Source organism: Patella vulgata, chromosome 9, assembly GCF_932274485.2.
Source record: "Patella vulgata chromosome 9, xgPatVulg1.2, whole genome shotgun sequence".
Taxonomy (NCBI): Eukaryota; Metazoa; Mollusca; class Gastropoda; family Patellidae; genus Patella; species Patella vulgata.
Window position 1 is genome coordinate 43743353 of NC_065887.2, and position 12025 is coordinate 43755377.

The window sequence follows — 12025 nt, forward strand, 5'->3', positions numbered from 1 at the left end:
CATATGCCATGCGTTTCCAATTGGGTCCAAACTCATCACCAGCGAATATTATAATTTTCCTACCAACAGCCATTTTGAATTTTTCACCAAAAGTGACTCAATGTGAAGTTTTTGAAAAAGTCGGAAAAAATACTTCCCAATACAGTAGAAAGATAAAACGTGGCACAATGCATCGAAAAGGCACTGAGATGTTCTGCGATTTATTTCAGAATTTTAGCATCAAATTTCAGGAGGTTTGCAATTTGGCATTTTTTAGAAAAAAATCTTTTTTTGTAGAATTTGTTAAGACCATGATGATTAAACTCCACCAAAATGTCATAAACAAACCTATCTACACAAGTGGAGATTAATAAAGAACTAAATTAGTTATACGGGTTGTCCTCGATGAATATTTGATCATACAAGAGAGACAGAAAACCATTCAAATAATCACAAAAGTCATTTAATAATCCAGACGAGCCAAAGTGTGTTTCATATAGTCAGGAAATTTGGTGTGATGCATTTCGACTGGCTGTAGCAAGGCCTGTAACTGTTCTTAGTCGATTCTATAATATTATAATACAGAAATAAAATTCAAGTGGAAATTCAGGTATATTTTCCTAAATAAATTTATCAATTAAAATTGTCATGTGAAGTTCATTATGCGAGCCTAGTCCTAAACTATTTATTGATAGCCTTGTTATTTGCTTACGGCCTTACTCTTCAGTTTATGTGCGGATTTTATTTATTTTATAAGGAAATTAAAAAACCTAGTAAGCAATGTTAGTTAATCAATATTATCTTCCAATTTGTTGATCTCAGTCGATTTATCTCCCTTGATCTGTTTTAAAAAAAGCAACAAAGAACGAGCACTTTATCGACTAAAAACCGTCAATGAAATGAAATGAAATGTGGTTTAACGTCCTACTGTTCTGCTCCGAACTGGGTTAATGAAGACGGACATACAGTGTGCTATGAGGGAAATTTTGCCTGGACAGCGGCACTACGGCCTACTCTTATATTGAACTCCAACTGTCAAGGGATCTTTTACGTGCACGCCAATGTGTACACGGGACCTCGGATTTTCGTCCCATCCAAACGACTAGACAGCTATCCTTGTCAGGCCACCCGTCCTACATCATTGACAAGACATCATTACTAGCGTTTCAACTTTATCAACGACTGTGTGTTTACGTTTAACGATTGTAGCCAATTATATCGTTTAGTTGGGTTAATTATTTTATCACATTAATTAATGGGAATGTAGGCTAATATGATATATTTCAGACGCATAAATACGAAAATATTGGCAAATATCGATGTTTTCAAATGCATGTGAATGTTTTTAATTCAGGGAGCCATTACAAGGTATATCACAGGTCCCCCACTTGCTCAGTCAGGTTGCCGATACCGAGTCAAACCGTTTTATTCGTGTCACATGGAACAGTGCCCAACTCTTTTACTCGTGTCACATGGAACAGTGCCCAACCCTTTCACTCGTGTCATATGGAACAGTGCTCAACCCTTTTACTCGTGTCACATCAGCATGGAACCGCTCCCACTCACTAGGAAAGGCCGTGTAAGATGTTTTTGGCCCCCAAAATACGAGCAGGCCTATTTAGAGCTGTACAGTGCTATACATTTTATTCTTTAAAAATGTATATCAACATTATCACATTTCTCGTCCAATTTAGGAATTGTCCTCAACCCCCAAGTCTATACATGTGTATTAGGTATTAGGTATTTACCCCCCCCCCCCCCTTGAGCCACCGGACTAAAAGGTATTAAACCCTAATCCAAATCAGTTGCCCTGTATATCCGAAACGTCAGCCTATCATTCCGTACGTTTAACCAACCGGGAAGGACCCCCCTCCCCTTCCCTTCCCATCCCTCCCCTCCTCTCCTCCCCTGCTGTATTACGTGCATCACTAATGTGCCTAACCTCCATTTTTGTTTTAACATTTTTATTTCGATTTATTTGTACAGTACACCAATAAAAGAACCCACAAAATGTACAGATAGATGTGAAAAGAATACACATGCCCGCTAGTAGGCCAACTGCTAACCCAATATCATCCAAAGTCTTTAACATTGAAAACGCGAATTATTTGTCAATTTAAATCAACATTGATGTCGTGATCTTACAGGAACTCGAAGAACGAGGCTAGACATATGTACGAAAGCCCAGATTCCAAATTCCAAATTTGCTGCTGTTGCAAAAAAAAAAAAAAAATGCCAGTCCTAGGATACCGAGTAGCAGAGTAGCTCCCTGCAGAGGAACTCGGCCCCAAACTGTTCACATCTGCCGAAGCAAACCCGAACTGGAATATTGCTATTATACTCTAACTGATTCTTCATTAGCTCAGTTGGAGCAGAACAGTAGGACGTTAAACCCCATTTCATTAGTCAAAAGCAAAAACCTGATCCGATTGGTCGAATCAGATTTGGAATTTGGAATTTGGAATTTGGAATTTCGCATTTGGAATTTGGAATCTGGAATTTGGAATCTGGAATTTGGAATCTGGAATTTGGAATCTGGAATTTGGAATTTGGAATCTAGTAATTTGGAACGGGTATTTATCCGCCCCAGATAGGTAAACTAGAAGTAATTAGTTGTGTAAAATTACAATTTATATAAATTTTAATTTGTTTAATTGAGGGGGGCTGCCAATTTGCTATTTTATCGGTAAGACATGAATTTGGAATTTGGAATTTAGCATTTGGAATTTGGAATTTGGAATGAGCCTTCTGGGCTTTCGTACATATGCCACACGGCATGTCAAACGGTGACCCAATATTCGTTATCTGGAGAGCATGCGCAATAAATACTATATAGACTGGAATAACCAGACGCTAGAGATTGCCATTCAATTGAGACTTCTGGCGAATTTCGCCTAAAATAACTGATTTGAAACGATTGAATGTAAATCAGTTTATAGACATTCATATTACATTATTATATGCGTTGCGACCGACCCATTTGTGTCCATTTCTAGGTCCCAAATATTAGCGATTTAGCTCCTTTAAATATTTTGTGTCAGGGGAAAATACACAGTCATGGTATTATGCAGCGCTGTCTTTAGATAGAACCACGCATAGGCCAACGCCAAAATCGTAGGCCAATGCCAAGGGACCCTTCTGCTTCTCCTACCCACACCCTATTATCCTGGTCTGATTTTATATGGACTTTGGCGAACAGTTCCGAGTACTCGGCTACTGAACAGGATCTTGACGTCATCAAACAGTTCCCAGTATTCGACTACTGAACAGCATCTTGACATAATCAAACGTTTAAGCTGTGGTGATTGGTCGACGTGTATCAGTCGTATTCGGTTGGCGCGTGCCTTGTCGCACACAATTCTGGTGTTAATCCATTGACACCACTTGAGAGGTTGAGACAATTCAATTCGAGAGCGTAAGTTCAATGAGTATCCTCAGTTTCTTTCTTGAATTTAAATGAAATTCCAGAAATGATTAACAATAGTATATTATTATATTTATTTTAAAATTGATCGATGTATTTATATATAAACGAGTGTTTCTTTTAATTTATAGATGTCAGCCATTTAAATCCGATCCAACACAATCCTCGACCTTGACGATAATTTCCACCAATAACACGATTCATTCCGACATAGATATTATAATTCACTGCCCCTTGGTTATCAGACTGGCCTTTTAAAGCGAACAAACTTTCATCCTTCATCACCCGATAATTTGATTCTCCTTGTCCGCGCCATGCCAATTCTTCATTCGTCACAAGAAACGACGCCGTTTTGTTCAGAAAATCATCCTCAATATTAAGGATTTTGTTGAGTGGGTCGCGGGCCTTATCACTACCGTGAACAGTAAATGTAGATCCATATCCTTCCACTTCGCAATCGTTTTGTTGAGTTTGCCCATCACCAGCTGAAAAGAGAAACACGATTTGAAAAAGCCTGAATTATATTTTATTTTCATGATAAACCAACAGACAAAAACAACCGTTATACAGTGCTAGAAACAACCGTTACATTTACCATCTACAATCACACCTGATCCTATGCGATTGGTTATACACTGCTAGAAACAACCCACAATCACACCTGACCCTATGTGATTGGCAGCAGTGTAAAAGTTTTTGCTCGAATATGTCCATGAACATATCTCTTAATATGACACGACCTCTTAGAGTTGGGTTACAAATACAAAGGGGCGATTTCGTTGACTTAAGTTTAATCTGTATTCCAAAATCAGAGAAAGAAAGGGGGTTTAACGTCCACTCGACACAAAGTAGGTCATTTCGGAACTAACATATGATTTAATTTTATTTCCATAATTCACTTGCGCGTAGGGGTCTTTAGCAGTGGGAGGAAACCGGAGGTCCCGGAGAAAACCCACGAGGTTGGACAGGCGACCCTACTCCTTGTTACGTACAACCGGGGATTGGAAACCACGCCAGTTGACTCAATGACAGACCTTATGATACAGCGCGCACGTGCTAACTATTTGCCCCCCCCCCCTCAAAAATCAGAGTTTGCGCGTGCCAAAAAGAGAGAATATTGTCTGCGATATCACCTACTGTGGAAGCGGACGGGAAACAAGGATAGTTAGTGTAATTGTAATTAAGCGCTGGAATAAGTGCAATGTATACTTACAAAAGCCGTCATTTGATTTGGAATCACCAATATTAAAAACCCAGGCAGTAGGTTTATCAAACCACATGTCAATCATTGCCGTTACTTGTTCTTCATTGGCCAATGCTCGTGGAAATGTCAGCTCGACCACGCCTTGTAAACCACATTTCTCAGACAGACCTTTTGTTAGATTGGATATCCAAGTAATTGCAAAATGGTTTCCATGGTACTGACCTGAGGTTAGGTCAATCTCTAAATCATAGAATCCTGAAAAAATAGACAAAAACGCTTTGATAATAGATGTTAACTGGACGATTACTTGAAGTGCAACGATCCAGGACGATAACTGGACGATCCGGGACGATTACTTGAAAAGTGCAACCATCCAGGACGATTACTGGACGATTACTTGAAGTGGAACGATCTGTGGCGATAACAGGACGATTACTTGAAGTGTTACCATCCGTGACGATAAAGCGACGATTACTTGAAGTGTAACCATCCGGGACGATAACTGGACGATTACTTGAAGTGGAACCATACGGGACGATAACTGGACGATTACTTAAAGTGCAACCATCCGAGACGATTACTTGAAGTGTAACCATCCGGGACGATAACTGGACGATTGCTTGAAGTGCAACCATACGGGACGATAACTGGACGATTACTTAAAGTGCAACCATCCGAGACGATTACTTGAAGTGCAACCATCCGGGACCATTACTGGACGATTATTTGAAGTGCAACCACCCGGGACGATTATTGGAAGTGTAACCATCCAACTGGGTGATTACTTGAAGTGCAACCATCCGGGACGATTACTGGACGATTATTTGAAGTGCAACTATCCGAGACGATTACTGGAAGTGTAACCATCCTGGACGATTATTTGAAGTGCAACCATCCGGAACAATTACTGGACGATTATTTGAAGTGCAACCATCCGAGACGATTACTGGAAGTGCAAACATCCGAGATGATTACTGGAAGTGTAACTATTCGGGACGATTAGTGAAAGTGTAACCATTCCGGACGATTAGTGGAAGTGTACCCATTCGGGACGATTAGTGGAAGTGTACCCATTCGGGATAAACACCAAAATCGTAACCATGCGGTGCTAGGGAGGAAATTTCACATTTGACGTATCTTTGCCGGAAGAATGGCCATTTGGGGACTGTCGAAAACCTAGAAATTGAAACATTTGGAGGGTCTGTGTTGGTAGTTACCGTGGTCTGTACATGTTTGTCTCGCCAAACTGTAACAGGCATTAACCTAAACATGTGGTGTATATTAAAATAGTTTATAATAGTTTACATGTTGACGGTGTAGTGTTAAACATGTGCTGGGTGTAATATCTATCAATAGTATTTAGCACAGGGAATGGAGCTGCTGCATCTTTTACCGAATGCAATCAAATTAAAATACAGATCTATATTTCGTTGCCGTTTTTATACTTGCGATGGTCTACACTACATGCAGATCTGACAAGTTGTACTCAAAGGTCGTGTCAGGGGTCGTACAAGCGGATTTTGACCCTATGACGGCAGACATTGATTAATCAATCAGCGTTGATGTTTCTAGGGGTTTACCCACAGTTCCGTGCATGGCACGCCAAGAAGTCGCCGTAACAGACCGTTCCATTGCCTAATTCCTCACATTAACTAGAACGCCTGTTATATAACAACTTTTCCAGATCCTAGTTTAGTAAAGACAAGTAAAACGAAATTTTGAACTATAAAAAAACGAAACGAAATGGGATCTGTGTTCTAATCAGATTTCACCAAATGTTACAGTTTATCAAACTATATGAAGCGGCATAAAATATCTTTTGTACATTTGTGTCAAAAATGGAACATAAAATACCATTTTATAAATACTTCTAGTGGAATATCGACCTTGGACCGGTTTTAGTAGAATATCGACCTTCAACCTTCTCGAATATCAACCATCACGGATATCGACCTTGGACCGGAATTTGTCTTTTATAAACAGATTCTATTTTTTTTTATTTATTCGCATATATTTGATACCGTTCTAGTATTATTATAGTTTCATTTAAAAACAAGTGTTGTTAAAATAATATACGTTCTTTAAGTACAGTGCTGGTCTGTTCAGGAATAGAAATATATTATGCCAATTATTCTAAAACTATTCTCATCTGTTCATCGCGATAAAACTATAACGACGCCCGCTTTGTTTTCTAGATAGCCAGAGTTCAAAATAACATCTTAAAGAGTCCAAGCTTTCAAAGTTTGTCAATCGACTTACTATAAACCACTGATTTGTATTATTGTTCCTCTTTTATAATATAATTAGAGTAGCAATAAAGTTATAATAGCCACATGTACAAATATGGTTATAGCCGTCCCGAAATTCTTACGTATCTAAATTTTTATACGTCGTCGCTCCTGTCCGTCCGTCCGTCCACAGGTTGTTTGTGAACACTCTACATATCACAATTTTTATCCGTTTGTGACGAAATATTGGTTTATCCTGTTCCGTTCGTAATTGGCATGTATCGGGCCGTAACTTCAAGGATTATGACCCATGATTGTTCGATAAATAAGTTTTTAGCTTCTGGACACTCTAGAGGTCATAATTTTTATCCGATTGTGATGAAACTTGAAATGTATGTTTATAACCCAAAGATCTCGGTTCCTGTATATAGATATTCGCACATATCGGACCGTAACTTCCTGGATTATGGCCCCTGATTGTAGGAAAAATCGCGTTTTTAGCTTGTGGTCCCTCCAGAAGACACAATTTTTATCTCATTTTAAAAAAAACAACATTTAATATATCACCGGTACATCCTAATAATGGCTGACTTCATATTTCGTGTGAAAATCGGACCGACACTGCCCGACAAAATGACTGCTCCTTGTACGCAAATAGTGTCACAATTTCTATCCGATTTTGACAAAACTTACAATATATTCTTATATCCAAACGATCTCGATTCCGTTCGATATTCGTACAAAGTGGACCGTAATTCATTGGATTATGGCCCCTGATTGTCAGCTCTTTGTCTAATCTTGAATAATTCCCCTTTAAGTAACATAGCTTAATCTGATAGAAGTTCTAAAATAATATGCATATTAACAATTTATATGATTAAAGATATATGAAGTTTACCTGTAGTTAATGCATCTCACCTGTGTTTACAGGTAAATCCGTTGTTGACCCCCCTCGAGGTTTACCGAATCTTTCTTTCAGAGAACCTTCTAACTCTCCATTATAAGATACAATGTCTGATAACGAGGCGCCAAAAGATGCCATTTTATCTTTTCGTAAAGGTTGATGAGAAAATCGGTTTAAAGTGGCACTCCCACCATTAACGTTATTCAGGATTCCAGAACTTCTCAAACTATTCATATAATTCCATTGAACACCACTATCCCGTTCGCCCAGAATATTATTGGTATCACTGTCCCTTTCATCCACAACATTATTGGTATCACTATCCCGTTCGCCCAGAACATTATTGGTATCACTGTCCCTTTCATCCACAACATTATTAGTAACACTATCCCGTTCGCCCAGAACATTATTTGTATCACTACCCCGTGCATCCAAAACATTATTGGTATCACTATCCCGTTCGCCCACAACATTATTGGTATCACTATCCCATGCACCCAGATCATTATTTGTATCACTATCCCGTGCACCCAGAACATTATTGGTATCACTATCCCGTTCGCCTAGAACATTATTGGTATCACCATTTATATTTATCTGAACATTCTGAACACCAGTTTGTACTTCATATCCTGTTAGTTCAGATCCTGTTAGTTCAGCATTATTCACACCCAATACATTTCTGTTTACATTCTTATTCAAATCCATTTCGCTTTCACTATTCACATCCATATATTTATTCACGTTCATGTTGTTATTATTCACATTCTGATTCAAACCCAGGTGACCCCGATAATATTTATCACCCATATTTCTATTGTTATAACTGTCTTTGTTATCATGGACTTCCCTGATATCATGGACTTCCCTGTTATCATGAACTTCCCTGTTATCATGGGCTTCCTTGTTGTTATAGATACCCCCCTGCATGAATCCCCCGTCGCCATCCCCTTCCCTGTTGTTATAGACACCGTCGCTATCCCCTTCCCTGTAAGCAATCACTTTATCACCCACTCGTCTATTACTCCCTGCTATAACTGGGTCATGACGAATTCCTGTTTCAGTATGATTATTTAATTCCCTGCTAAACACCACTTGACTATCATTCACTTTACTGTCTTTAATATTCACTTCCCTAGTTATATTACTATTCACACCTCTCTCGTCATTCAGTTTATTGCTATAAATCATATTCATTCTCTTATTATTCACGCCAGCCTCATGACCCATTCCCACATTATTATTCACGTCATCGTCATGACCCATTCCCGCGTTATTATTCACGTCATCGTCACGACCCATTCCCGCGTTATTATTCACTTCATCGTCATGACCCATTCCCGCGTTATTATTGATTTGAACGTGGCTATCTCCATCTTTGTTAACAAATCGATCACCATGGGAACGTATTGGGACATCTGTAGTAATATCCGTAGTCAAGGGCGTTGGTTTGTCATCTGTAGTAGTTGATGTATCTATTATTCGACCGCCATTTGAGGTTAGGGCTGTGCTAGACTGGGTTATCCAGTCATGGGTTGGATCTGAAGCCCCTGGTCGTGTTGTGCTAGATCGGGGTATCCAGTCACTGGTGAGATCTGACGTCCCTGGTCGTGTTGTGCTAGATCGGGATATCCAGTCACTGGTGGGATCTGTAGCCCCTGGTCGTGTTGTACTAGACGGGGCTATCCAGTCACTGGTTGGATCTGAAGTCCCAGGTCGCGTTGTGCTAGATCGGGATATCCAGTCACTGGTGGGATCTGTATCCCTTGGTCGTGTTGTACTAGGTCGGGATATCCAGTCACTGGTGGGATCTGTAGCCCCTGGTCGTGCTGTGCTAGACCGGGCTATCCAGTCATTAGTACCATATGTTGTTTCTCTGCGAAAGTTAGAAGGATGCAAGTTTATGGGTAAATGGGACCCAGCTCCACTTTCTTCTGAATTCGACCCGTGCTGCAGCTCCCGCTTCGTCTGGGAATCCGGTTGGTGCTTTAGTGAAACCTTCCGATTAACCTGTCTAGTCCTCGGTGATTTCCCTCCATTTCGAGAAGCCTCTGCTTTTCTGGAATCATCTGACACCATATTAGTTATCTGTGAATTACGGCATAGACACGACCTGTTTATTCTGCGCAGATATTTTCGCAAACTTCTGTATCTCCTCATTAGGTTGGCATTCTGTGCGTGGAGATTTTGTTGTCCAGTCACAACATCCCGTAGAATGATGGCCTGAGATTGAAGCATGGTTTTTATATCCCACATGCTCACTTGATCGGGTATCAAGTTCTTGTCCGAAGAGATTTCCAATTCCAGATTTACAAAATTAGGTGAGGTTGTTGTGTAACTGTCCGCAATGTCGTCAGAATATCTTGACGTCGATGTTGCTGTTTCTACAAAATCGCCAATCCGGGAGAAAAACACCAAAATAAATAACAAAGTTATCTTCTCCATTTCAAAATAAACTAAACAATTGTTCCGTGGAGAATGGTTTCGATCAAATCTTCAGTAGGATAAAAATAGAGGGAAATAAAGTTGAAATGGCTTCACGAAAATAGTCAGCACTACATAAAAAAAATCCTGATGTTTCTTAAATATTACATCGTTTAAAATAAAGACCATTACAATGTGGATTATTTCTTAAATCATTGTCCAGAAAGTCCTCAAACAAGAGTGATATGACATTTAAACCATGAAGTATTGCACCATTATTCCTACAATACCTCAACTAACAGTGTACAACACTCATTAATTTCTATAGTTGAAAACATGTTAGCAATTTTCAGGAATTGAGTTTTAAACTTCCTTTTGGTTCCGTTACTATAAAGGATTAATGAAGACGTAGATTTCCTCCACACCAGTTAATGGTTTACAGCTGGTCGGTTAAAACTAAAACAAAATATAAAATAAACACTGAAACATATATACATGCATGGCTTGCACAATCATACATCAGAGAGACAGAGAGAGAGAGAGAGAGAGAGAGAGAGAGTTAACGTCCACTCGACACAGACTAGTTCATTTCGGGACTAAAATATGGTTTAATTTTATTTCAATAATTCGGGACTAACATATGGTTTATTTTTATTTCAATAATTCACTTGTGCATAGGGGTCTTTAGCAGTGGGTGGAAACCGAAGGATCCAGAGAAAACCCACGAGGTTGGACAGGCGACCCTACTTCTTGTAACGTACAAACGGGGAATCGAAACCACGCCATTTGATTCAGTGACAGACCGTCTTATACAACGCGCGCACATTAACCATTCGTCCACCCAGAGAGAAATGGGCTTTTGGGACTAACACGTAGACTCTTAAGACACCTTATTTGTTATTCAACACCTTACCTTATTTGTTATTCAACACCTTACCTTATTTGTTATTCAACACCTTGCCGTATTTGTTATTTAACTCCTTACCGTATTTGTTATTTAACTCCTTACCGTATTTGTTATTTAACTCCTTACCGTATTTGTTATTTAACTCCTTGCCGTATTTGTTATTTAACTACTTAACCTTATTTGTTATTTAACCCATTACCTTATTTGTTATTTAACTCCTTGCCGTATTTGTTATTTAACTCCTTGCCGTATTTGTTATTTAACTATTTACCTTATTTGTTATTTAACCCATTACCTTATTTGTTATTTAACTCCTTGCCTTATTTGTTATTTAACTCCTTACCTTATTTGTTATTTAACTCCCTACCTTATTTGTTATTTAAGACTTCGTGACATCCCTTTTAAGGCATAAACCTTTTACCTTAATTCGTTGTAGTACTGGTTATCTCTTTCAACTCACGTAATAAGCAGCGCTACTCGTATCATTCTCCGGACTGTAGATATATCAGCCCTTTCTTAAATATAACAGTTTGTTCACATTTATAATATCTGGCTATTCATCCACACATATATCAGGTTTGTCTCGATTTCGTAATTCTTTTTCTTCTTTACTTGTTTATTTTCCCTGTTCGTTCTGCGTTGTTTATTTAAAATGAAATTTTAAAGACGGTATACTACAGTCAAAAACACATATAGATCTATCACACTAATCAGAAAACCCCGATACAATTGTTTAAAAGGGGGTATATATCTATCCGGATTATTTCTACTGTAGTGTTTAATGCACTATGCAGAGTATGTTTATTATTTCTAGAACACTTCATACGACTCCTCGAGTGTTAAAATTATTTCACGAAGGTTAGATAAAGGGTAAAAATCCTCCATCCTTTCCAAAACACAGTTAAAAGATCAATAACACATTATACACATAGAGTTAGCCAAACCTTTCCTGCTC

The 12025-nt window shown here is 38.8% G+C and overlaps 1 protein-coding gene across 2 annotated transcripts; it reads right to left on the reverse strand.

The window, feature by feature from the left end:
* Positions 1-1940: 1940 nt before the first annotated feature.
* LOC126832639 (putative uncharacterized protein DDB_G0282133) lies at positions 1941-11699 on the reverse strand. Of its 2 annotated transcripts, none has more exons than XM_050563496.2 (4): positions 11492-11699; positions 7754-10619; positions 4617-4862; positions 1941-3888 (listed from the first exon to the last, which is right to left on the reverse strand). In XM_050563496.2, exons 2-4 carry the CDS (start codon positions 10182-10184, stop codon positions 3524-3526), a joined length of 3042 nt encoding a protein of 1013 aa, XP_050419453.2. In that variant the 5' UTR covers positions 10185-10619; positions 11492-11699; the 3' UTR covers positions 1941-3523. The 2 variants fall into 2 exon arrangements, with proteins under 2 accessions (XP_050419453.2, XP_050419454.2); XM_050563497.2 differs by having other exon boundaries at positions 11438-11699.
* Positions 11700-12025: the final 326 nt, after the last annotated feature.

Coding starts and splice junctions, on each gene's coding strand:
- LOC126832639 (XM_050563496.2), bottom strand. CDS start 10,184: ATGGAGAAGATAACTTTGTTATTTATTTTGGTGTTTTTCTCCCGGATT. Junction 4,863..7,753: donor GGATTTACCTGTAAACACAG/GTGAGATGCATT, acceptor CTATTTTTTCAG/GATTCTATGATTTAGAGATT. Junction 3,889..4,616: donor CAAATCAAATGACGGCTTTT/GTAAGTATACAT, acceptor TTCTCTTTTCAG/CTGGTGATGGGCAAACTCAA.